Below are 27,913 nucleotides of genomic sequence, written 5' to 3'. Positions count from 1 at the left end.
ATTTCAGTGATACTTGCTCAATGATGATAAAAAAAAAAAATGCCCCAAGGCTGAAAAGGTGGATGGTAAATTGCAGCTGCAAATTAATTAAAATAATCAAACAAGCCAGAAGTAACAACTCCCACAGTAAGGGGGTTGCTTATAAAGGCCATGTTAACAGAGCATTTACCATTGGGGGTTGCCTGGTTCCCTTTTAATAAAGTATCTGTGATGATTACCTGATTAGCTGATCATTGTGCAGAGCATTTTGTTCTCAATACAGCCATGCAGCCAAGGAGGAGAAGAGAGAGGCTTTTATCAGATAAGGCTTGTTTATTTAAAATGTATAACTGACTTCTTTTTTTATGGAAGCATGATCCAACAAGCTGCTCGCCTCCAACTACATACATTGCTTCTCCTCTCTTCAGTCTGAGATGAGCCAGTTTTCTGGCACGTGCTTATCTTGGCAAGGTTACCATAATGATCTGGAATAAAGGTAGGAACACTGCAATAGATATGAGAAACTAACCTTTAATGGTTAGAATCGGTCACCGTCCATTATGGCATTATGCTCATCATATGTCATCATGCTAGAATTACGACAACGTACCAGCTGTGGTTCTGCCCCCACATGGTATTATTGGAGAAATAAACTGGTTTAGTTTGATAATATCTGAGGAGGCCCAAAGATGATCCACATTTTTCGCTGCCGCTCACATTCTTAAGGGCGCTCCTTGTGCGGGAAAGCAGTGCTTGGGAATAAAAGGTTCTGACAATATACTGGAACGCCAATAAACTTGGAAAATTCAAAGAACACATAAAACTAGACACCTCATGCATGTAACTGTATATTTATTTCTTTTTAAAGAACACTCCTTAAATGTATTGTAAGTCAATATACAAACTTGGTTTCACAGATTTATAATCCACTAAATAGCACAAAATATAATCCAGGTCGTTGGTTTCTTTCATCCGTGTGTGTGTGTTTGAGTGTGTGTGTGTGTACGCGCGCGCACGCACGCGTGCTGCTGGTGGTAGTGGTAACCCACCACACATGTTCAAACACAAGCCCGGGCTCCTCCTGCCTTTCCTCTGGAGCAAACCTCACCCAGATGGAGACCCTGCTTCTGGAGGACTCTGACTTTCTTTCCCGTGAATCCCGCTCCTTGAAGAGGCCCGGGTGGCAGCGCTCTCTGCCTCGCCGGCAGGGCCACACTCCCCCGTCCACGGGATGGGACGGGACGGGAGCCTCCCTTGAAGCTGACCCGGATACCGCAGTAGGGAGTGACCAGCCGTGGTGTTCAAGTGCCAGGAAACACCTTTTCTTCCCGCTCCAAACCCCTCTCCGACACTCTGGGGCACCTCTGCATGACACCTACGCCCCACGGTCAGCCCTCGCAAGCAGGGGACTGCCGGGGCTCGGTGGGGCGCCGCTTGTCCAGCCAGCGGGCCGGCTCCTCGCCCAGCCCCGTGCGGCCGTAGGGGCCTCGCCACCCTGCTGCCGGAGGCAGGGGAGCGGGTCCAGCCGCGGCCGGAATCTGCCTCCCGGCAGCCAGCGGTGCCCCGGCTCCAGGCCCGGGAGCACAGCAAACCTCGCCTGTCCCGGTGAGTTACACAGACGGCACCAGTGATGCACTTGCACATATTTACATGGGGTGGAATGTTTTCCCATAGCTTTTTAAAGGAGTATATAGATCAACATGTTCACATAAGACCAAATACTTTTAATATATTTATAACTGTTTTATAAAGCTTTGAAAAAACTCACAATAGCACATTGTTTTACTTTAATGCTTTACGGTACTATCAGTTTAAAATCACAATCAGCACTTAAGTTATAGTCAATCCGGCAAACGAGACAAAAAAAAATTACAAGAGTTAAGAACTGACTGATACATCCTTTATCTTTTTTTTTTAACTAATGCATAAGTGCAGAATAAGATAAGATACTCTAGTTTAAATATCTTGTTTTACAATATACATTTTGTTCTAATTACGCAACAGTAAATCCCATGCTTCACATAGAAAAGCAATCCACAACATTAAGAAAAAAATTTACAATTTATGAAACAAAGTAAATAAATATTAGTATTACAGAATCAGAGCTGTACATAAAAGCTGTTCAGTTTTAATCATATAAAAATATGTTTTAGTGCAACCTCACATATATTGATGCTGTTTTGCTTTACATCATTTAAATCCAAGTGTCCAAAAAAGGAAAGAAATTACATTTATTACAAAGCAGATACACAAATTCTAAAATATGTACAAATTACTGCTAAAAAAATGCTTATAAGAATATAAGCAAAGTAAAGAAAAGGCACAAACATCTGTACAATTTAAAAGTACCAGACCCAATAAGAATTTCAAATTTAGTTTTGGTCAGGCTCATGATGACTTGTTATTTTATCTAATTCTTTTGATATAACAAAAGTATATATAATAGCAAACTACTGTAACTTAGAACAGGCATGCTGTAAAGTTGAATACTTCTTCTATCTCTAGAAAAAAAAAAAAAAGTGGGGTAAATGTATGGGTGAAAGTCTCCATGCATCTCAGATCAATGTGGCTTGCTCTTCTCAGATGACGGATCTTTTCTTTCCTGTGTGCTTGATGGGGGGTCGCTCCTGCTGTGAAAGCCCAACTGCCGGACGTCCACAAAGCTCTTGCTGTAAAAGGTGGGATGGGCTAACGCAGTCTGTGATGTACCAAAACTGTCCTGTTCACCACCGTGCAAGTCAGGATGGGTGGCTGACGCACAGGTCTGGCCTGGCTCAGATCCACTAAAGTGTTTAATGCTAAAATGTGCACTTTCTAAGGGTTTCTGGTGAGGCTCAGAAGGCCTCTGCAGCTGCTCCGCCCCGTGCAGAACGGCTTCTTCTGTGGCGATTCGCAGAGAGGCTATGGCTTTTGTACAAGTCTGTATGTTCTCCTCCTGCTCCCTCTCGGTAGCTACGACACTGTCCTCCGACGCGCTCTGCGTCAGCAACAGCAACGGAGAGGAAGGCGCGCTGGAGGGAGCGGTGGGGTGCAAGCTGTGCGGAGAGGTACGTTTCTCGTGGTGCTTAGAAATACTATATGATTCTTTTGCAAGGATTTCCGCAGTTCCTCTTTGCTTCTCCTCAGAGCCCTCCCTCTGCAGGGTCAGAGTGGACGGAGAATGTAAACCTGAAAGGGCCACCGGTACTGAATGGACCATCTGGATACCCCCGATAGGCATCATGGGGATGGGTGCTCGGATCTGTTGCTGGGAGTGTAGTGGAAGATGACTGAAGACGTAGTCGCTCGGACCTTCGGGGAACGGGCTAGACCCGCAGTGCTCCATACCTCCTTTTTCTCCATATACGTTGAAGTAAGGCCCCTGAGACAACCCCCTTCTCTGTAACCAGAAAAAACAAAAGAAATGTCAGCGCTGCTACTAGCAAAATTCTTGTCTGGCTGCCAAACCACCTATCTGCTTTCCTGTCTAACACAACTTCCCATTCACGCAGCACCCTTCATCCAGATGGATACCAAAGCATTTGGAAAACTCCACTAATTGCTTATCCAAACAACAGAGGAGGTTTTGCTTAGCTCAGCCCTACAGGGCTCATGCCTCTGAGGTGAAAGGCAGCAGCTAGTTAAGAGTGTTCAGCAACACAATGCAGCAATTTAGGTCAGGAAGTGAAGAGTATTATATTCAACTGAAACTGAGGAGAGAATTTGGAGTAGACACAGTTTCATTCCCCAGGAGAAATTTGGCCAGGAGATCCATCTTACCCTCTCTTTTGGCAAACTGTGCGAGCTGTGCTGGTATTGGCAGTCCACACTGGGTATCAAGACTTTGTTGCAGAGAAATACACATCCGAACACTCCCTGCTTGCCACCACTGTTTGGTAGCACGGGAAAAGTCTGACTGCACGTACGTATTTTCTGCCTGCTGAAAGATCCTGCTCTGGAGCCCCAGAGAAAGCACTTGCTCCCCGTGAGCTTTACCCAGTCCTTGATGAAAGGGGACGGGTATTTCCATGGAAGTTCAAGTGGCTCTGTGCAATGAAGACCCAAATTTTTATAGTCATTAGGACAATGGAGCACCACTCTGGCCTATCTGCAGTGTAAACAATAAATAATAACAAAAGCACAGACATTAGCTGTGAGTGAAAGTGATGATTCTGTCACAGGGATACTCACCCACTCATAATGGGATTGAAAAGAATGAGGAATTTTGTAACGGCTAATAAAAACCAATCTAGCAATATTGACATTTTCAGTGCCTTCCCATTAGTTCCTGCCTTGGAAGAATGAATAGCTCCATCTCCACTCAGTATTAAATATGCCTTGGGCTTTTGGGTTTCTCTTTTTTTCATTCTTAACTTTTAAAATTTGTTTTCCATCTGATGATTAAGTATCATTTATTGCTGACCAGAGGAATAACGATGACAGAAGTGCAGGATGACATTTTCATAATTGTGTGTGGGATTTGGCCACACAACTCTTGGGGACTCCCATAGGAAACTAAATGAACAAAAATGCTCATCTCTGCTCTGCAAATTGACCAAACACCTATCAATTGCCCCAGAGCTGTACTGCTACCACAGTCTTGGTGTGGCAGCCCGAGGACTGCACTGCTAAATGCCAACGCATTAAAGTGGCAGCACTTCACTGCTGGGAAATCCTAGCTCTCAAGGCATTAAGCAACCTCTTGATCCCATTCCAGGGGACTGGTTTAGGGGGCAATTAAAGATTCAGTTTCTGTGCTACCCAGGGGCTCAATCTCACTGTGCTCAGATGCTTTGTCCTGTTTGATATAAATCAACGTCGAGACAGGAAGGGTGACCCATAATCATCAGACTCGAACTTAAGAGATGTTATTATTCAGAGACTAATCTATGTTGGGAATTTTCCTTTTCAGAAAGTGAGACACTTGAGTCTCGTAAAAGAGAAACTGTCATAAGAAAGCACAGTGACAGCACGTTATACTGCTAAATGGGGAAAAATTTACAGAATAAACTGCAGTTGCCAAGCCACAAGACATAGTTCACCTACCCTGTCAGTCCTTCCTATCGCTAACCTCACCTCTGCACATCTGCTTGCCCCCTTTTTTTTCCATCTCTGGTCTGTCAACCCGTTTCTCAGTCATACTGTCCTCTTGGCTGTTTCCTAAGCCATGTCATTTATCACTATTGCATCTGATGTGAACTTGGGCTAAGGGAAACAGAGCAAAAGCAACCAAAAAAAAGGAGTAAAACTCATTGAAGAACAAACCTAGTCACACACAAATCTCTAATTGAGAAAGACACTGGCTTCATGTTGTACCCCGCCACAGTTTCAAAAGGGAATAGAGCGACTGTCTGGCCTTGTCAGATAGAGGCGGCTAACGTGATAGAAACTGCTACACGCTTCAAGATCAGCAGTATCATCCAATATATGTCTCATATGCCTAATTTTTACACAGACAGTGACAGTGTGTGCATGTCCACTGGATGCCTTCCAAGCCTGCCTGAGCACATACCGGATTATCTTTTTCTAGCTCTGGCAGATAAGTTTGGAAATGGCCAACATAAATGGTTACAGGCATTAATAACTGTCCGTACCTCTTACCCTGCTTTTATTTCCTTTACCAATATCTAGCATTTTCATACCTACAAGCAGACACACATACACATATTCATGGGGAAAGACTGAATATTAGAGGAGCTATCTTCTTTTAACAAACATCCTGAAAATCCGAAGACTTTATTCTGTTGACAGGGCGAGTATTAGATCCCATCACTAAGCACAGTGCGGAAAGTCACGGTATCTTTTTGCGGTGCTGTCAGAATGGGTTGCTGCCAGTGCAGTAAGATGAGCCCTTCTCTTTGTCAGGTGACGGGAATCCAGTTTGCTTCCTATTAATTCTCATTTGTTGCAGTTTAGCATATTTCCCTCCAACTCCAGGTGACATAATTTCCCAAGCAACAATATTCTGTAGGAGCTTTTCACCAAACTCTCTGACCTGGTCATAAAGCTAGACTGCCACACCACACCCCTGAGCAAAGCCATATCCAGCTTCACAGGTCCCCCAGAATGCCTCAGGGATGAGATAGGGTTTACCCTGTATCTGGTACATCACCCAAAACAGGCTGTGGGGGATTAAGAGGAAGATTGCATTTCAAAGCCAAGCACCCTTCGCAGACATCCTCCTGGCAGCCTCAGACCACAGCTTGCAAAAAGATGGCGGGTGAAAAACCATCTCTTTGATTACCATATCGTAATGTACTTGAGGCTTTTTAAAGTTAAAAACCAGAAAATGTTGAACTATATTGTGAAATTCAATAACAGAGCATATTACCAATGTGCTTGCTAAAATACATGATGCTTAACAAAGTGACTATAAATCTGTGTGGACTTCAGTTTCAGGATCAGTTCGATTTGCAGTCCTACTTGAGAATGCACCATAGCAGCCCACATACATCAGTGGACCAATTTACAGTTTACCTGGACTTTAGAAGTTTTATGCTGGCTCTCTGTACAGGAATGCATTTCACTTAAGATGACAAAGTATTGAGTGCTTGGGAAGGGATTTAATATTCCTATGTCTGGAATGATCAAAGGACCTTAAGTCCTATCGACTTTCAAGTGGATATAGAGGTGCCTAACTCCCTTCAGCCCTTCTGAATATATCGAGACAGGCTTCAGACTTCAAAATGAATGAGAGGTGCAACAAAACAGCAACACAAGCAAAATCCACTACCTCCTAGAAGCTAAAACAGTTGCTAGGGACAAGTTTGTATTGCTCACAGCGAGATATATTCACAGTCTCATTGTGTCTAGCCCTGGGACTGGAAGAAGAGGCAAGAGCTCTGGTCCACATGAGGAAGTAGCGGGGTGCACTAGGAGTGGGGACAAGCAGGAACAGAGTGAAACTGTTCGTGCTGGATCCCGTGTTCACAATACAAGTGTTGTGGGGCTGGAGGGGAAGGTTGCTTCGGACTAACCCTATGTAGTCTCTTCTCACTCACTTGAACACCCACTCACAGTTTAAGTGCACCTGCTGCACTCCTGGAGCACATTTTTCAGTTTAATTTCATCTGAGAACAAACAGGTCACTTACTCCAAGACTGCTCTGCAATGTGAGTCAAAGCACAATAAATGAGACAATAGAGACATATGCCTGCGCCAAACTAAAATGCTAACAGAGATGCACTCAGGGTGAACAAAAGCAGCCTTCCCATCTCTCCTCTTTCTCTCAGGACTGGCATAAAATGACTGGGGAGAAGAATCAGAACCCTCCGATAATGGCACCAGCCTCCTCAGAAAGGAAAGAAACAGCTGGCATTGACAGATGAGAAGATCCTGAATGTATTTAGAGAGCAATGGGGATCTGCCTTTAAATTTAAAGATGCCAATTTAACTTGCCAAAGCCAAATGTGCACCAGCATCAACCAGAGCTTTAGTCTACATTGGACGGAGTATTCTGTTGCAAGAGTGTATCCTGTTATTAACTGCCAAAGAAAAAAAAAGTATATTTTTCTGTATTTTTGTACAATCTACAAAAATAGTTACTTTCCCCATGCTCTTTTCCACTTCCTAAAGAGATAATTTCAATTGCTTTCTATGTGGTGCTTTCAATGCCAGAGCACTTTACAAGCTCTTTGCACAAGACCACCAAAGCGCATGAACATTCAACGGAAAGCAACATGAAGGGGAACTAGACCAGCACTGGCCAAAGAGACTAGAGCAAATACATCAATTTCAGTGGAGAAGAAAGAAAACTGGCCTCTTCTGGGAACTGCAGGCACCAGAAGCACAAAACCACTCTTATGCCTGCAACAACTGGGAACCCAATGCAGCTCTGAAAGAGGAAGCAGGATTGTAAGCTGGCATGCGTATCACTGATGCAGTTGCTAATCATGTTCTGATTTGCTGGATTTCACTTCTCTGAAAGTGAAAAACAGCCTTTATTCCTTTTTCTTCTCTGACAGCTTTCATTTATAGCAAGCTCAGGTGTTATTTGTCTTCCCACACACGGAGTATAATAACTTGTGTTTCACCTGAACTCAACTACTGTTTGGCTAAAGTATGTCTTCCAGAAAGGCATCAAAAGATGAGGAATCCATCTTTCCTTCCTTGCAGTCGTTTGTTGAGATGGGCAATCATCCTCACTTGTCATTTCCCCATTTAAATTTGCCTGGGGTCTGCTTCCAGTGATGCCTGTATTCAGGTTCCAGTGACTGTACTGAGGTCTGGGATTCTCTCTCAAAACATTCAACATGCCACTGAGTTACTGATGCTTTCTGTAGGACAACTGATCTTTTACATTGGGTTTTTCACTGACACATGCCTGATCCTACCTCAAAAATAAGGTAAGTGTTAAAAGCCCATCTGGCATGGTGGAGTTTCCAAATGAAGGAGCTACGGGTGCTAAAAGAGTCCTTACAATGTGCTAAACGCCTTGCTGGAAGGTGTGCATAACACACAAGGCAAACATTACAGCAAGAACTGTCAGATGGCCAAGGGTGACTGTTACATACCCTTTTGCCAGCATCATCACACATCCAAAATCTCTACTACAGGATGCCAGTGGAAGTGTCTCATGTGGGACATTAGGGACTGGGGCTCCCTGCACAATGTCAGCTGTAGCATCTCATATAATCCCTTCCATTTGATACTAAGACATCCTGACTGTTAAACTGGTGGCTCTTTATCCTCTTCTTGTGCTTCCTTATTTTGTCAGTAGAACTGCTGGCGGGATTTGTATCCTCTCTCAGCTACGCAGTGACAGCCCCTTTGAGAGTGCAGCAGGGTTTCAGCATGCCCTTCCTCAAGGACCGCTTAGTCAGCCACCCCTCTCCGCTGCTCTCCCCAACAACTTACCAGGCCATGGGGCCATGTCTAAGATGTGGGAGAAGTACCTGTGTTGCTCTCTCCTACACACATGGCCGCTCACATTGCAGCTCTCCCTTATCCCCCTGAAAAGCTGGGAAGCTACTTTTGGATCTGCCAGGCTGGTGGCATCTCAGCTCTGTTCAGTCCATGCCTGCTCCAGCCACCTTTTGCCCAGCTGCATCCCTCACTCCATTCCCAGGTGCAGGTAAGCACATCAGCCTGGCTCCACAGAGAAGTTCACCCCAGGGCTCTGGAAATGCTGATTTTATGAGCTCAGGGTTCAATTCTTCTCCTCTATAGAGAAGCATCACTAAGACTACACAAAGAGCCAAGAAGACTGGCAATGGGCAAGTGGGGAGGAAAGCCCGGTTACAGGGAGGCAGGAGCCCTGAGGCAGCGGGAGCCTGTCACAGCTTGCCTGGGTTGAACCCACACATAGGGGCTGATGAGGCAGGCAGTGAGAGGGCAGCAGCAACATCAAACGTGGCAAGGGAAGCATACTAAATAAATAAATAAATGCAGACATAGTGAGGCCATTCCTTAACTGTAAAGACCAAATTGATTTGTGGAGAGAGTGCTTTGTGAATGCTAGTTTCGGAGAGCTGATTTACTGAAAGGGAACAGCACAGACAGCAGCTGTGCAAATTTTGCATATTTCCATTTCCACCCAGAGGGTTGCATCCCTGCCGAAACAGCCAGTCGTGATGGCGCTTTCGGCGGGGCAAACAGCTGCCTGTTCCTGTCACACGATAATATCCTGTAAACTCCAGCCACAGATTCTGATTTTGATGGGCACCCTGCTTTTCCGAGAGGTTCCATTTATTTTAGCATTTTTATTCCATTAAACAATACTTCAGTGATGGGCACCGTACTGCAGTATCAGGGCCTTAAGCCCTGGTCTGGGCTCAATCCCATCAGACAGTCTGGGAGGTAAAAGGTTTTACAGTGCAGAAACAAGCCCCACACACCATGTAAGCTTCCTGGGCCGTTTTAAAATAAAATAATATAATATAATATAATATAATATAATATAAATACCTATAATAAATATAATAAAGATGGGGGCAGTTAATGTAAGCCAGCGTAATTTCATTGAAGTTAATGGAACTACTCAGGCTTGTACCAAGTAAAGATTTGACCCTTAGGCTGACTCTATTGCATCTAACTGAATCAACATCCTGACTTGGTCCCCATCTATTCCAAATTTCTTGCATTTGTTCCAGGACTTCCCGCCAAGACTCAAAGCTTATGCCTTCTTCTTCTACCAAGTGGCAACGTTTTTTAAAATACTATGTACAAATTAGGTAAGAGCACTGTTTTTGACTACAGGAGTGATAATATTCTTTCATACTTACTGAATGCCCCACTGGAATAGATTCAGACTGTAAATATTGACCCATGGACAACGCTGGATTATGGTATAAGCCCCTCCGGGGAGATGCCGCTCTAACGGAGGCCATATATCTCCTCTCTCGCCTAGGAGACAAATCTCGTCGAACAGACGCATCTTTCCCTGGTGACATTGGTCTCCTTGGCGATAGGTGACGTCTTGGTGACACATCCCGTCTTGGTGATAACTCTCTCCTCAGCACAGCCTCCTTCCGCGGGGAAAGGTGCCTCATGGGTGAAATATCTCTTCGGGGTGACAGATGCCTTCTGGGTGACAAATCCCCTTTTGGCATTAAATACCTCTTTGGTGAGTTATCTCTATAGGGTGAAGAATCGTAGCCAGGTGACGACTGTCGACTGGAAGGTGAGAGGTCCCTCGGAGACGAACTGGGGTCTAATGAAAGCACATAATCCTCATCCATGCAGCTAGGTATGTCCAACCTGTCTTTATCGGGCTCTGAATCGGTACTCTTACTCTGGAAAAACCTCTGATATTCTGTCATCTGTGAGTCTTCACAGGAGTCGCTTGGTGTTATAAGCTGAGTAACCTGAATGCTAGGTAAGGTGACCAAGTAACTGATGAGGGAGGAGTGTCCCACGGAAAGGGAGCCCTCAGGGGAAGCCCCCTGCGACACCCCAGCCGAATTCACCGACAGGGAGGAGAACCGAGGGGGCTGTGGGCTGGTGCTTCTTGATCTGGTTTTTGGTGTCGAGTCTCCCTGAGTATCATCAAAATCATCCTCGTCTTCATCATCATCGTCATTGTCATCGCCATCCTCGCCATCTGACTCCTCTGCATCAGAAAACTGGTGCTCTGCTGACAGGCCTGCCAGGTTGCTACTCTTCTCTGCCTCCTGCTGCATGTCCTCCATGTTTTCTGAAACAGCCACAGCAAGTCAAAATGGTGAGCACACCCCCCACCTCTTACGCCTTCCGTCACATTCATTCCCCACCCAGCACACCCATTGCCATCGCTGGATGCTCTTCATCTGGGATGGCTGCATAAAGCCATTCTTCATAGTCTCAAACCATAATTTTTCATAATAATACCTTAAAACTCTATACTTGAAAGGAAGTATAAAAAGCAAATTCACCCTACCCCACGTTGCAACTTCACTAAATGTTGCCATCTCTCACATCTAAATTGAAAAAATTGGGAACTTTGTATGAGACAGATGACAACAGGCCATACTTTCATTTCTAGCTCCTCCTCATGTATCTTAATAAAAAATGTAACTCAGACAAATGGACCGGATTTATTTTTTATACTTCCTGTTTATTAAAAAGATGCCCCTTAATTAAAAAATGCCCCAAATACTCTTAATATTTTTCCCATGCCAGCCACTGTGCTGAGGTGCAATGAGTCATTTGCATACTCCAGAGGCCATTCCAACTAAATTAAATCATTCTGACATACCTGCTTCTTCAGTTTCAGCATCATCTACGGATGTCATTGATACTCCAAGCTCCAGGCATTTTTTCATGTGTGCTTTAGATTTCATATGTTTTGTCAGATTTCCTATGGATCAGAGATTAATCTAATTAATGGACAACAGCAGAGATCACTCTCCAAGTCAGGTTTTGGTGTATCTTAACTCTGTTATCTTGCAAGCAGGGGTTTTTAGTTTAAAAAAAACCAGACAGGGCTGACTCATCCAGCCCATTGCCCCCAGAGCCTGTTTTAATGAGAGTGGGCTTTTATATCTTCCAAAAAAAAAAAAATATTTCAAATAAACTCAGGGCCTGAGAGGTATATAGGCATCTCTCCAATTTTCCACATGACATTTAGGCATCCCAGCAAGCTAAAAAACTCGCTTTTGGATGTTATCTATCCCTGGACTCAGCATTCGTGATATGTACAGACTGCCCGGACATCGAAGTAAGTCCAATGCACACCAGCCGTTCAGGGTTCACACTTCTAGTTTCACAGTGGTACTTTCAAGCTAAGGGCTCTCCCATTTACTTCACATGTAGGTTCCAAATGTTCAGCGTGTTTGAAGCATTTTGAAGCAAAAGTCCGCACAAAAAAGACATTTATGGGAGACTTCTCTATGCAAGTTTACTGTCTAGCTGCAACCTCTGAACTGAGAGGGGCTGTACTTACAGCATTCACCTGGGATGTGGGAAATCCAGGTTCAGCTCCTTGCTTTGGAGTACGGATCTGAACCAGACACAGCAGGGATTTGAAATCAGATCTCCCACTCCCCTGAGGGAGCAATCTAACACTAGACTATTGACTTTTTGGAGTGCCTGTCTTGGTCTGTTTTTTCACAGATAAGAAAACTGGATTGAGACCGGCCTCAAGAGACATTTCGCGGCAAAGAATCTTGAGCACAAAGCACAAGCTGGAGAAACGCGAATATCGCTCTAATCCGTTAGCCACTTCAGTCACGTTTGCAACATCCAACGGGGAAAGCATGGCACAAGCAAAGCCAACCCACTACCAAGACACGGTGCTTCTTAGCTCAAGGAAAGCACTCTGTGAATGTACCTATGCTGCTTTTGGGACCCCAACCAGCATCTCCAGATGGTGTGTGCGGCACATGCAACCTGGGGGCAGGAACACTGCACCCCTCTGTTGGATAGTGGATGTGTGCTTAGAAGCTCACAAGCCAGGCTCTTCTCCTCTGACTTTCAGTCCCAGCTAGTTCAAATAACTCCCTTCTCAGTAGGTTTCTTATTGTGCCTGTGCACTGCATGAAAAGTCTAACTTGGCCACTGATGCCTCTGGATGGCTAAACGCTCAGGGTGTACACTGAAAACCTAAGTACCTCTGAAGGTCTGTCCCCTACTGTTCTCAGCAAAATAGCAACAATAGTTATGAAGCTGACAACTGCTCACAAGCAGTAATACACCAGTTAAACACTTCTTGTATTTCGAAGGCTAACTTAGTCTCTTCCTACTCATGCCCTTCTTGTGCAATAGCATACCACCTCCTCCCTGTTTCTTCTTCACTGCCAGAAACGACAGCCTCAGCAAGCAATTTCACATTTCTTTCCATGCCATCTCTTCTGCCTGGAATGTCCTCTCTGAACACAGCTCCAAAACCACAATTGCCCTTCAAGTCCCTCCTCAAGACCCATTCCTCCAACAATGTCAAATGTAAACAATGATCCAAGAACAGCTCACCAGATGGTCTATTGGGACTACAAACGAGCAGCTCCTTGTCTTTGTCTATACACCCCCATGAAAGTTCTCATCTTAAATTAGGTTGATGGGTCTACTACCATCTATCAGCTATTCCCATCTTTGGCAGAGGAAGAAGTGCTGGAGTCATGGAAACTATTACAATTCTCAATCCTCAAAACAGCCATGAAGCTGCACTGGGATCTTGGGAGAAATTTCCTTCAGCTTCCTCTCTCCCCCTTCAAGTAAGTTCACCGCACTGGGACCAGAATCCATTTCCCTTGTCTGCCAAAGGGAAGCCAAGAAACTGAGCATGTAAGGCTCATTTGGGCTGTGCTACAAAGAACTGCTACCAAAGAAAAGGATTTTTTTCTTTTAAGGAGATAGTTGCAACGCAAATCCGAATTCCAAAGAATATCATTATCTGTGGCCTCAGGGTGACAAATGGAAGCTTTTCTCTGTGCTGATAAATACATGGGAACACAAGCTATCAGATCTCTATTCATAATTAATGCCACAGTGGATGGAGTGGCCCATCTGGGAGACATACATTATTTATAAACTTGAAACTGACCCACTGTAAAGCCCGTGAAGGCATGTTTCCTCAGCAGCTGATGCTCTGCTTCTACATTATGTCATAACAAGTGTACTCTCCTGGTAGCATTTAAGTGTTGCTGCAATTAAAATTTGCACCATGTAACAATTTTGGCAGAAAGTATTATTTGTAAGGGCGGTTCTTATGCTACTACATTTTCTCTGCAGACAGATGGACCAGCCAAGAGCCTATAGCTCTTAATGAAGCTATCCACGGAGTCTTGGAGTCTCACAAAATCCCTGGATCAATTAAACAGAAGAGAAAAACCTCTCTCATGAAGTCCTGTACACATAAACACAATAATTTTATTCTGAAGAAAATTCTCTCCTTGATTGCAAAGGGTGCTTGGATCCCAGATGGCAAAATAGCTAAAGATTTGTTTGGGAAGTGGCATGAGCTCAGCAAAAAGGGTCAAGTACCTTTAGTTTTGAAGGCAAAATTGCACAACTTGCATACATAAGGCCGGACATCAGTATGAGTGCGGATATGTTTTTTGAGCATGCTTGGCTTTTTGCAGCGAATTCCACATTCTTCACAAATGTACTTTCCTCGGCCACGACCTCTGACATAGACATAATCCTCATTTGATTTATACCTGTTGGAAGAGAGTGAGCATTTAAATCATACAAACATCACCTCTACGCATCTGATCCTGCATGTATCTCATCACAACAAATCCACAGAAGTCCATAGGAACTACTGAATTTTCAGTCTCGAACTCACAAAGTATTTGTCTTTCAGGGAATGCACTGATCCCAACGTGTTTTAACAAAATGAGACCAAAGGGTTGCAGTATGAGAATAGTATAAACATCTTGTCAGGAAACATATTAGCTACCATTCCTATAGACACAGCACAACTCCAAATACGAGTCTGCAGGTTGGATTTATTTCAGCTAACTGTAGTCTTGCACAACGCAGGCATCTACCACCACTGAAAACGTCGTTTTGCGGCACAGTTCATTGAACTATTTTAGTGTATTTATCCCTTGGGATCAGATAAATCACATCCTGGAAATGCCTGTTCCTCCCCATTAAGCATAAAGGGAATGCAGATGACTAGCAAGGATGTATGCATTTACACTACAGATGCCTGAAGTTCCCAAAGATGGATTCCTCCCTAAGGGACACCAAGTTGAGTTCACTCAGGTACGTGCTGCTTTAGAAATAAAATGGGAAACTTCCAAGCTGCATACTTAACAGAAAGCTGTTAAAGGAATTTTTCTTAGCACAGGTGTAAGCATTCCATGCTATTTTTGCTGATTAGATAGTGTGTAGTTAGATAATAAATAAGATATGCAAATCTATATAAAGCTGTACATTGTCTTTACTATCATGATAAATTGTTAATACTGAAATCTAAAAGGGCCCAGGGGATCTGCTCAGGCTGTTCTGAGGTTTGAATAGCACTGGGCATTCCCTAGAGGCAGAATTTCATCCTCATTCACCCAAAGTACAATCCAGAAATTGCGAGAACTGAGAAATAATATTCTTTCTGCCCTCTGTCCTCCATTGCCCTCTCCCTCAGCAGTACAAAGTACTTTCAGTCACCCTGTGGATGAGCAGCCCACAAAATATCGTTGGTATTGACAGTCAGCACTGTAAATAAATAAGGGACTGTGTGAAAGATTCTGTTAATGTGATGATAATTCTACAAGACGCAAGTGGCAATTTTTGGGTTACAGAACTGAAACATTTTTAAAGTGTGCTTTTCTTAGATGAACACTTCTTCCATATGTTCAGCTATATCACTGGCAATATAAATACTGAAGCTGATATCTTAGAAATACATAAAACACTGTCCTGTTCTCATGTCCATCTTGTTATCTATTAAATACATCGTCTCCTCTTTCAAATGTGGATGCCTAAATTCAGTTTTTTTCATCTCCTTTCCAATAAAGTTGGCCCTCTCCCTTTCCTTCATTGTCCCTGGCACCATGGGCAAAACTGGCACAGTCTGATGTCATTTAATATTTAGCCATCTCTCTAGTAAGTTTTTTTGTATAACATTTCTGGGATTCTGCTTTTCTGTTTGTACCGTTTCCCACGTTTTCCTTCATACACACATGGCAATGACTCCTAGTCATCTCTCTATCTACTGCTTCATCAATTGCCTCCAGGCTTTCTTCCACAGACAGAAAAAATGTCCATTATTGTTTGAAGGACTGCCATTTTATCTTCTTTTCGTCTCTCCTTACAGTCTGATTTTGCTGGGATGGAGTCTACCATATCACTCCTGATTGATACTGGTAAGATAAACGCTGCGTTATAACATGTGCGTTTCTGTTGCTCCATCTCTGCTGTTCCTCTGCTTGACCTCATTCCACCGGCTTCTGTCACCTGTCAGATCCCATTGGGCACAAAGACAATTAGACAAGATCTGTCTCTTCATCATTCATAGGGACAGTTCTTGGCCATAACTGACCTTGACTCTCTAAGTATGCTTCACCATAACAACAACTGTAAGAGAAATGACACACACAAATTTGACATTTAAAGAAGGCCTGGTCCAAAAACAGAAACACCAGAAGACTGAGTCTGTGGTGACTTTCTTTCTAGCCCCCAGGAACATTAGATCTTACTATTAACTCATGCCTCTCTCAAAGCTTTCAGTAATTTCCCCCTTCCTACTACATAACTTTCATATAAGGACTATGGTCACTGCTGCTCTGAGCTTGATTTGAATGGGACTCTAGAGTTAAAAAGTCTATTACTGATAGATATAAAAGAGCAAACATAAGCAAACTTTGAACTTTTGCTGTCAGCTAATAATGTCATTAAGCCAGATGTCAGATGAGCAGGCATGTTTGCCCTGTCCCTCCTTTCTTTTCACTTCACACCGTTAGTAACTAACTAACTGTACTGCAGCAAGTACTGAACTTCAAATTGCTGCTTTTCTTTGAGGAACACTTCTTCATATCCCATCAGGGTTTTGCAGTCACAGATGATGGAAAGCAGATTTTGTGATTCAGGTCATTTCATTCAAATCAAGCCACCTGCCAGAGGTACTAATATGGTTGTTAGCTTCTTCCTTGAAAACCCCCTCTGCTGCGATGCTTACAAACTGCTCTTGATGGGCTTTGGTGCAGCGAGGTGGTGACGTGCTGACATCTACTTTTCGCCTCAACTCCGTTCATTCTGTTCCTTCAGCTTCTCACTCATCCCCAGCCGCATCTACTTGCTTGTTGCCCACCTGCCGTATGAGTGCTCCACTCCCCTGGCACAAGGCAGCTGCACAACTGCACTTCCCTGCCCAGCAGACAGGCTTTCCCACAAACCGAAAACTGACAACCGCAGATCTTTCTCAACCAACTATGGATTCTGAACTGCCTTCTTCACACTTACAAAACAAAAGCAATCAAGAAGCCTAAGCAAATCCACTCCCCAAGACAAACGAAAAACAAAATGAAAATACCCTGCTGAAACAAGATATCACCATGCACGCTTGTCTGTCCAGGGGAGAAAATGTGTAACGAAGATGACAGACATTTGCTGCACAGTTCAGTGCACTACCTGCGTGTGCTGAGATGATACGAAGATGAGCTTGATGAAAGTAGAGCATAATAGAGAAGAACAGAATAGCTCTACAAACAGCCAAGAGCAAGCAAGCATGGAAACCCACCCATGTTAAAAACTAGCTTTCAGAAGTCATAAACAAAAACCTGAAGAGGAGGACAAATTCAATAGTCAGGACAGAAAACAATGAAAGATGTGGTTATAATATCTTAAGAATATTAGATCCATTTAAAAAATAGCCAAACTAATGAAAAGAATGAATCTACCCTTCCACAAATAATTCCTATAAAATGTATGATAAAATTGTGATGTATAAGGAAAGAGTGGACCCATTAACACTACATCATCTCATTCACTGTAGCTTTGCAGGTTATATGCTCCTATTGAGGAAGTCCCAGTCTATTGCACAGGTTATTTGTCCTCCCCACTCCAGAAATTAATGTGCACATCAAGGTTTCTTACGGTTTTTTTTTACTCAAAGGATCTCTAAACATAGCCAAGTATTACTAGGAGACATTTCTAGGCGACGTGTGAATTACATGACTTTACACAAATAGTTTCATAGGCCTTACTGGTGTACAGGGAAACTTACGATGGTGTAAGTAACATATAAAGTTTCTTAAAGAAGGTATTAGATGGTAGAGGCATTTTATAGAGTGATCTGTTGCAGCTCACACTGATCTGAATCCTCCTTTAAGTTGCTTTTCTTAACACACTTTCACCCTTCTGACCTCTCATCATGCAGCTTACATCAGTGCAGACTATCTTCAGCTGGGTGATCCAAATTCAGAAATGATACATAGTGGGAAGCAGGCAAATTTTACACTTCAAAGTGGGTGTGAGTTGAAGCAACAGCTCTTTAAATTTCTTGTAAACTTAGGCTCACCCCTGAATTTGGGTCACTCTTGTGTAGCCAGCCTGCTGGCTTGGGTACTAGGACAATGTACAACTACAGAGAACAGCCAGGATCAGGGTGTCTGGGCCAGCATACCTATAACAATCTCCAAAATAACATTTTCAGTCTTTCAGGCAAGATGTAGACTATACTCCTTCAGTGTTGCAGACTACAGAGAAATGCCAATGTTCATTTCATGGAGACTATTCAAGTGGAGCCAAAACACATAATGTTAATGAATGACAATTGAGATTTTAAAGGGTACAAACTGATGGGAGAAGGAAATGGATGTATGAATTTCTCACATCTCCATCCTGACCTATTTAGTTACCCCAGTAAAACAGTGCTGTGAGACCATCTGAGTTTGGTAAGACTGAAAAAACACATCTTGTTCAGCCACCTGACTATTCACTACTAACAACTGGCAAATTAATTGCATCGTGTCAGAATTCTGTAAAAGAAATTAAACAATATCTTCCATTTTAGAGTATACTGCAGAGGCAAACAAGTGTCCATTTCATTTGCTTTTTATAACAAGCTTCATAAGCCTGAAAACCATGTTAATGGGCTTTCAGGTCTCCTTCTTCCCTCTCTTTGTTATTTGTTTCTGTTATCACTTGAGTGATAGAGGGCCATGGTAGAATTAAACATTATTTTATCAACCATACATGACAGATCTATGGATTACGCTTAGATACCATAGATTTCATTGTCATCTTACATTAGTATCTCCAAAATCCAACTTCAGTAAATAAAAAATTACAAGAATAAGAGTAAGCATGCCTAGCTAACGCATTCAGGTGAGTGGAGGTACACAGAGTCTAAAAATGGAATGATATCCTCATGGAAGCCATTAAATACAAAGAAATGGTATAGAAAATATCAAAATGTTAACCATTTATCCATTTCTTTATGAGCTAAGGAATGAAAGTAACAATTTCGAGCGAGTGCTCTCACACAGATGGAAAATATAATTGTCCTAATAGCAAAGTAGAGCCAAGAGTAAGTATACAGGTACCCTGCAGTTTGTTTTAAGACTGACATATACACAAAAAAGAAGAGGCTTGGGAGCTACAAGACATGGCAGGAATACAGGAGACTGTTCACATCCTAATTCATTCATATTCATTTTCAAATCTCTTTAAAATGACAGGCTGAGCTTGAAATTTCCAGTTGCATTTTCTTACCCTCCTTCAAAGATTTTAATTCGTATCGGCTCATTTTGTTTGGATGTAATGTCTTTATCTCCATGAATGTCTCCTTTTACTCTTTCTTTTATAATATTCCCCACTACTTTCTTTTCAAGCTTGCTGCCAAACAAGAAGAATGGCTCGTGTTTCATCTGTAGAACAAAGTCAAGGAAGGGTGTTACTGCTGGAGCACACAATAAACGCACACTTCATTTCAAGCACTTTTAACATTCCAGGTCAAAGCCAAACTCATTTTGGTGCAACTCTATAAGATGAATTAATTTGTCCCATTTAATTTGACGAACAATAAGAGAGGGGGCAGCATGGACAAATTTTTATGAGAGTCTTGACAGAAAAGACAGCGCCATATCTTTCCTCAGAAAAAAATCATGGAAAATAGAGACGGAAAAGCCTTAGAAGGTAATTTATTACCATTACAGAATTTTCCCTGGCACCATTATCTAATGCTTAGTCCGTGAGGAAGAGTCAGTATGTAAAAGACATTAAATGGATCTGAAGATCCTTACTCAATTTTAACTTAATCTTTACTTAGAAATGCACATGGATGCTTGTGTCTGATACTGTTTGAATCAGGACATGGCAAAAGCAAAGGACAAAATAAAAGGAGATAATGTATCAGGCTCTGGCACACATGAAGGGAGGGCTTTAAAAGCCTCACTTTTTACATCTGATTTTGAAAATGGAGACAGAGACAGCAGAAGTAGCAGAGCTTGCAGAAGGGTAAGCTGAGGCTCAAAAGTTGTCATGGGAAGATGTCAATGTCTGATTTCCCAATGGGGAATCTTTTTTTTTTAAAAATCATTAACTTACATTTCATAGTTTACTAATATTTTCTCAAATAAAGATACATGAATTTAATTTTATTAAAACATCTTATTTACCTGAGCAAACTGCTTCCATGCACTTGATGATGTCAGTTTACCAGCTCCGGGTCTATGCATAGCAGCCAGAGTGTAGATTTCCGTGGTGTTTTTTTGCTTGGACCTTAAAAGTGCTAAAGTGGTCTTTGTACTTAGCCCAGATGGGTTTGGGTTACATGAACTTATACACCATGAAGCATAAACAGAAGATTTGAGGGTTGGTTGCTGAATGTAATTGGGTTTCGTATAGTTCAAGAAACACCAGCTCACAGTTGTAGTAGTGCGCAGACTTGGGAACTGAAGGATCTGCTGAAAATCTGCTACGTCTGTCAGGAGAATGGTTGAGCCTGTGACTTTCCCACTGGTATTGGATGACATCTGGACTAACATCCCAAGAGGCAATTTTTGATGTTTCAGTTGGTCTTCTGGCTGAATTTCTCCTGGTGGCAATGAAGACCTCTGTGGACTCATGCTCATATCCGAGGCGGTTTCATCCACATCCAGTTCTTCTGGCGAGTCTCTTCCTTCAGAAGGGCCACTGGACTTCTGCCCTGGTGACGTGGAATCAAAACTGGAAAGTTTCTCCCTGTTCAGTGGGAAAGCATCAGCTGTTGGCATGCTGACAGGTGGGAAATCTTGAGATGATGAGGACGACAGTGGTGAAGAGGATGACATGGATGGCAGACTTTCTTTTGGCTCGGTAGCACAGCTCTGCCTTACCAGTTGAGGCTTCTGCATTCTTGGAAAATCTTTCTTTATATCTGAGTTAGTTAACTCAACTGCACTTAGCTCCTCAACTATCTGCCCATACATTTTTTCTTCTTTGACTCTTTTCTGCTGCTTGGTCTCCATGAAGAGCTCCAAGCTGCTAGCAGGTGAAAGCATTCGTTTGCTTCCTCCCAAGGTAGAAGCCATGTCAGAACTGGAAGGCAAACACAGGGGAATCGGTGGCTCCAGTCCAAGTGGTAGTGTCTGTGGCACTTTCCACAAAGGATATTTTTCTAGCCCTCCATGCTGACCCAACATCTGAGCTATGTTAAATCCAATTCCTTGCATGGTTGCATTAGTTGCCAATGTTCTTTGAGAAACAGTCTCATCAACTTTACAAATCACAATTGCAGGACTGTTGCTCTGTCCAAGGATCTGGGAAATGCTTGTGTACATGACACTACCGTAAGATGGCACATGGGTTTGAATCCTGACGGGAACAATTGTTCCTGGCAAAGACTGTACAGATCCATCACTTGGGGAGTCAAAATCTGTCTGAAGATGCTGCTCAGAGGAGGTATCTGTTGGTTTAATGCTATGGTCTGACTGGTACTTAGCAAGAGTATTTTTTGAATACTGCCCAGATGTTCCTGAGTAATGCTGGTATGCTTGCTCTTTAGCATGCACATAATCAGCTGGTTTCTTTCCAATAAGCTCTGCTGCATGTTCCAGGTGATAACTTGGAGGAACGTCTGTTTGGAAAGGCTGTTTGACATAAGATTTCTGCAGCTGTTGTACAAAATGATGCTGGAAGTGTAGAGGTTCTGTGCATGACTGCCACAGGACAGGCTGCTGAGATGGTGGTAAGTGAACCATGCAGACAGCTGGATAGGGGAACTGAAACAAGGTGCTATGAATAGGGGGAAATGGGACTTTTTCCTGATGTGCAAATAGCTGCTGCTGCTCTGATGGATGTTTGTTAGGAATATAAGGTGCTTGTTGGATCAAGGGAGTCCTTAACATTTCTGGGCTGTCTGCAAGAAGAGCCTGTTGCTGGGCAAGGTGGCATGAGCTATTACTAAGCTGAGCACAAGAGCCAATAGCCTGTTTTCCAGAGTCATCTACGTGAATGGGCTGAAGTACAGAGGAAGGGGAGTGATGCCAGGCAAGCTGGGAGGAGCGAAGACCTGCCTGTGCATGTTCCATCTGCTCCTGCTTTATACTTTGTTCTGTGCTCTGATCAGTCTGGGAAATCTCTGGAAAACCACTGAAGGAAGCCTGGCGAACCAAGAAGCATTTCTTCCTTTCTCGGGATGGAGACAGTGCCGTAGTAGGTGTCCCAGCTGAAGAGGCATGAGACAGGTTCCCATAATCAAAGGATTTACTTCGGATCTCTGGGATTTCAGCAGCATGAGGACAGGGCATCTGTTCAGATGAGCAGCGTCTCATTTCCCTCTGATGGTGATGCCCGGGGACGGAAAGTGAGTAAGCACCAGCTGGAACTGTTAAAAACTCAGACTGTTTTCCAAACTCATCTTGTTTGGGAGGCGTGATGAACTTCATATTCTCTTCTCTTTCAAAGGACATTGAAAAACTCGAACTGTGGGACAAATTACTTTCTTGGCTAGGGCTGCGAGAGAGGCTTGTACCTGTGGACTCAAAGCTGGATTCTCCAGAGGAGTGCTCCATGTCAGCCAGTCGTAAACGCTTCTTTTTGGGTGGTAGCTTTTCGGCTGGAAGTTGAGAAAGGGTTTCACTTCTCTGGGGCCACTGAAATTCTTCGGTGGGTCTCTCCTGCTCTTTACTCTGCACTTCCTTATCTTTCTCAGGCTTATCTGGCTCCTCCGTGACACGAATTTCAGGTACCTGTATGTTGTGCTGGCGAACCAACCTGGGCTGCATATGATACGGCTGAGGCTGCTGGGATGGAGACGGCTTACTGCTGTCAGCATTTTCCGTTTGTGGAGCTCGGTCTGGGCTCATTGGGGACTCACAAATCTCACTCTCGCATGTTTCAGATGGTGAATAGATCTTTTCCTGCTGGCATGCAATATGTTCTGTAGATTCAGACCTTTCAAATGAGTTTGGCCTGCTCAACGAATTTGTGTGCTGAATGACAGAGATGACATTTCCAGGAGGCTTTCTAGCCAGTGATTCTGCAGTCTTTTCTTGCTCTGCAGTTAAGGGTGAATCTTCCAGAGAAGCTGCCGGGCTTCCAGACTGCAAGTAAGGCCTGCAGATTTCAAAACGCTCCGCATGGCAATGGGCAGCATTGTCCAGGCCTTGAAGGGCAAATCCACTCCTTGGCACTTCCTGAATTTGGGATTTGGGATCAAAGTCCAAAGGCTGAATTCCCCCAGTGGTGCCAGTCGTACTGCTGCAAAGCATGGGACTGTCTTCCTCATCTCCAACACTCTCCTCTTTCCTGCGCTTTCTGTTCTCAAAAGTTGTTCCAAGCATGGATGGCACCGCCTGAGATTGTCCGAGTGGATCAACAAAGTACTCTCCCCCCTTGTTCATCCCACCTAAGGATGGTGAGTCCCTGTAGTTCTGCTTCTGAGCTTCAAATTCTTCCCACTTTCTGTAGTGCTTTCCACTGGCATCATAGTCGTAAAAGGTCTTGTCTCCTTTCTTCTCTTTTAAGGATGGTCCTTTGTCACCTGCTGTCTGTCTGCTGGAAGCAATAATGATATTTTTCCCTGGTCTTCCATGGTAGTCTGAATCTGAGTGCCCCTCCTGCACAGAGGGCAGTTCAAAGGCAGCCTGTCTTCTCAACATCCTTTGGTGGGATATTCCCACTGTCCCAGGGTAAAACACATCATCTGAGCCAGTCATCTTCTCATCAAATGAATGGCTTCCTCTCAGAGATAGGGGAATACTTAGGCTGTTTGCAGAAGAGGTTGGCATGGAGTTACTTCTAATAAGAGGAGAGGAATCTACTGGGGGCTCTAGAAGGACGGGCACGTCACCCTGCTGACTGACTTGGTACAGGTTGGATTCACTTTTGATGGAGGATGCGGTGGTCTGGGATTGTCTAGATTCTGTATTGCTGCCTGGATAAACTTGTGTAGATTTAATAGTGCTCAAATTACTGGAGTCAATGAGTTCTTCTTTATTTGGAGTCAGCTGAGAAATATGTTCCTCAAGCGTCTTGATATCTAATCTGTTATTTAAAAGAGGTAATGGCTCTGCTTTGCCCTTTCTACCCATTAAACTGTGTTCCTGATTTGTTGTGGCTACTGTTACTGCTGTCCTTTGATTAATCCTATAGAACTTCCCAAAGATGATCTCTTCGTAAGACTTTGCATTAGTATTTGGTGGGCTAATTTGCTGCTCAGCACTTTCTGAGCGGGAAAAATAACCAGAGTCAGTGCTTCCTTTACTGTGTGGGCTCAGGAGGTTTAACGACTGCTCAGAATCTTGCCCTTTTTTCTCTGACAGTCTTAGTGCAAGTCGCTGTTTAACTGTATGAGAGTCATCAGACTTGGTACTTAAGGATGGGGTTTGCAACATATCAGAGCCAATATATGGTGAACTCTCACTGGGTAACTGAATTCCACTTTTAGGGATAATCAAAATGGGCACTTTCATTGGCCCCACCAAGGACTCTTCCATGGAGGAGTGAAAACTGCTCCTGCTAGCAATGTCCAGGGGGAGCTGCGGGACGGGGCTCAGTTTGTCAGACCCTTCCACTAGGAGTGGGGTCTCCTCATCAGTGTCCGTGCTCTGCTCGCCGTCTGAATGTATTTCAGCTTCCACATCGATGTAACTGGCATCTAGGTCCAATTTAGAGACTGCTGACTCCGTGAAAGGTACCAACCCTGCTTTAATTGCATGGGCATGTGACTTCCTGTGCTTGTAAAGGTTGCTCTTTGTCTTGAAGGAGAAACCACAAGGAACACAAGGGTACGGTCGCTCCCCAGTATGAGACCTAATATGCTTTTTAAGTACACTAGGTTTGGCACAAGCCCGATTACAGTAAGGACAAATGTACTTGCCAGGCTTTTTGGGTTTGTGCTCCTTTTTGTGAGCATCATCTGACTGTTCTAGAGATTTCTGTGAATATTGGCTGTATGCAGGGTTCAAACTTGAAATCTTCTTCCTGGAGAAACCTCCGCTATGGCTATGCATATGAAAAGGAAACAAGTCCTCTGAGGCAACTGATTGCAAGTGGCTAGGAAACTGCCATGGAGGGCCTTCCAAGCTTTGATGTGGCTTTATGTTGTGCAAGAAGCCTTGTGGCAATGAATGCTGTGGGAAAGAAAGTGAATGTTGACATGAGTAAGGACTTGGACGATGCTGTGGATATTGCTTCTCTGCGACTTGCTGTGCAGCTTCATTCGATGATACCAGTTTCCCAGAACTAAAAAGTTGTGCTGATGCTGTGTTTCCTATTTGCTCGTGATCTATTTGTGGTTGCCTCTGTACATCTTGATTGCCAAAAGTGCTCATCTTAATAACAGCTGAATGTTCTTGCCTCCATCTACTTGGTACTTTAGCAGTTTCTCCAGACCTTGAGGTAGCTTTTTGCCCTATAGCTGTGTCCCCAGAGTCCATTTTGTTACACAAGGTCTTAAGTGCTAGTTCACTTGAAAGCTGTGCAGACACATGGAGTGTGTCCAAAGCTGTGCTTTTTAAAGTTTTGTTGCTCCCATTTTTCCAGGGCTGTTGCAAGTTCACAGACTTTTCTTTCTCTTTGGAACTTTCCACGCAGTAGTCTATAGGCATTAGATTTGTGTCTGTACACTAATGTGAGTATTATACAGTTCTGTTCATGGCAGGAACTTTCCTAAACAGTTTATTATACATTTGTAAAGACTTGTTATAGCATTTGGACATTTTCCATTGTTATTAAATACTGAGATGCAGAATGACCCAGAGATATTTGTGATCTACTAGAGCAAAGTTCTCTTCATCTCTTCCATGGTGACACAGCTATCTGTATGGAAAAATCAAAAACAAAGAAACCCCACGCACCAATTAATATAGCCATGCTAAATAACACTGATGCAGTCAGTTGCACTTTTATTGAGCCTTACATGAAAAGTATTGAGGGACTCAAGCAAAAGTAACTACATTTGACAAAACCCCCTTTTGTGAGCAGACACAGTAAAGACTGGCTCCAGAGATTGCGCATAAGCATAATCACTACTCAGTAAAAGCCCTAGGAATAGAAAACAGAGATCTACACTTTCCAAATTAAACAGTAGCTTTGGAAAGCTTTCTGGGGACAGCTTAAAGGCTCCATTCTCAGAAAGTCCACCACCTACTTTCAGAGCTCTTTCAGCAAATCACTGCTGAAAATAGAGTCCTAACACCATGGGTGGAAATTACCTTATCCAGTATTACTCACCTACATTTCAGACATGCACTTTAGTCACCTGGCCTTCCTCTAAAGCCAGAGGAGGGTGATCAGTACTTCCAGAGGAGAAATCTCTCCATATCATGACGGGTGCTTCAGACATAGGTGATGTCTATGCACATGGCCCTCCACTATGGAGATGCCTGTTTCTCACTGTGTGCTAGGCAGAAATCCTAGATGACCACCTTGGAGTATACACCAAATTTTAAGATGGCTAAAGTGAGGTACTTCTTACCTTATATCATCTAACTGGTTTTACACGGTGTTGATCACCCTTTTAAACTACTTTTAAACAGTCACAAAAGAGACATCAAATAAGCATTCCAAACACAGCACTATTGGTACCTCTCCACATCTCCATCTTCCAATCACTATATTAAATTTTAGTGAGAATGTCTTGCTAGAGGTAAAAAATGTATTAGAGAAATGAGCTACAACTGTGTTTATGTGACTTCAGCATTTTAGATTTCAATGTCATTTGAAATGTCCACATTTCCATCCAGCTACACAAGCACTTTTTATGCTTAAATGCAATCCGTTTCCACAGTTCTATTATAAAGAAGAAAAGCTCAGAGGTATGATTTTCACAGACAAGTACAGCATTTGAATTTGAAGAACAATGTAGGCTTCCTGCTTCCATATTATCCAAACACAGGACATTTTCTGGATGAAACAGTGAGAATTATAAAGACAGTCATGATTTTACAATAGCAAGGAAAAGGGTAAAAAAAGCAGTATTAGAGATACTGGAATATTTTTCATTCCTACAGTGGAAAAACTGAACTTGGCTTGAGGAAACATTAGCAAAGTGCAGGAAAACACATAGGTAATGGGAATATATGGGGTTTTTTTCAGTACAAAACAATTACCTGCATCTTCTAGGAATCTAATAGGCATGACTATCTTCAAATTTCCTGTAGAAAAAAAAATACAGTCATAAGAAATTCTTGATATTAAGTATAGACGCTGAAGAAAGTTTTCTGTTCTTTACAGTAGAGGCCTGAAAATTTCATTTATCCATCCACTGGAAAAATTTCATGTTGTGTCTTAGAGGTCTGAGCAACCACATTTTGAAGAATATGAGCGTGAGTCTTTTTAAAGTACTTAGGTTTCTAGTGTGTAGATGAATAAATGCAAGTCTAAACTAATGCAGTCTCACCTTCCTGAATCGGTAAAGAGAGCTGCCAATGACCCTCTTCATTCCTACGCCTTTGTTAAACCTGGATTATCCCTGAATCCCATTGGCAAATCCCCTTTCAATGCCTCTCTCCAGCTAATACTTTTAGACTCCAGGCCTCTCATTAAATGTTTCAGGGACCAGAACAAAATCCTGGTCAGGGTGTCACCACTCAGGTACAAGAAAATGTAGTGAAACGCGAGTAGGTTTCCAAATCAGTTAACAACCGTGGGATACTGCTCAAGAATA

At 43.1% G+C, this 27,913-nt stretch overlaps 1 protein-coding gene across 3 annotated transcripts in view; it reads right to left on the bottom strand.

The window, feature by feature from the left end:
* Positions 1 to 1,682: 1,682 nt before the first annotated feature.
* Positions 1,683 to 27,913, bottom strand: part of HIVEP2 (HIVEP zinc finger 2) — a 144,139-nt gene continuing 117,908 nt past the window's right edge. For all 3 annotated transcript variants that reach the window (XM_050894969.1, XM_050894971.1, XM_050894970.1), the window contains 7 exons: positions 27,357 to 27,401; positions 20,439 to 26,064; positions 19,534 to 19,688; positions 14,356 to 14,531; positions 11,633 to 11,734; positions 10,182 to 11,092; positions 1,683 to 3,358 (listed from right to left, as the gene is read on the bottom strand). In XM_050894969.1, the coding sequence (XP_050750926.1) occupies positions 2,540 to 3,358; positions 10,182 to 11,092; positions 11,633 to 11,734; positions 14,356 to 14,531; positions 19,534 to 19,688; positions 20,439 to 25,853 (7,578 nt within the window). In that variant the 5' untranslated portion in view covers positions 25,854 to 26,064; positions 27,357 to 27,401 and the 3' untranslated portion in view covers positions 1,683 to 2,539. The remainder of the gene's footprint in view (positions 3,359 to 10,181; positions 11,093 to 11,632; positions 11,735 to 14,355; positions 14,532 to 19,533; positions 19,689 to 20,438; positions 26,065 to 27,356; positions 27,402 to 27,913) is intronic.

Source organism: Gymnogyps californianus, chromosome 3, assembly GCF_018139145.2.
Source record: "Gymnogyps californianus isolate 813 chromosome 3, ASM1813914v2, whole genome shotgun sequence".
In the NCBI taxonomy this organism is placed as follows: Eukaryota; Metazoa; Chordata; class Aves; order Accipitriformes; family Cathartidae; genus Gymnogyps; species Gymnogyps californianus.
Note: the sequence above shows the minus strand (reverse complement) of the source record. Positions and strands in the feature narration are given on the sequence as shown.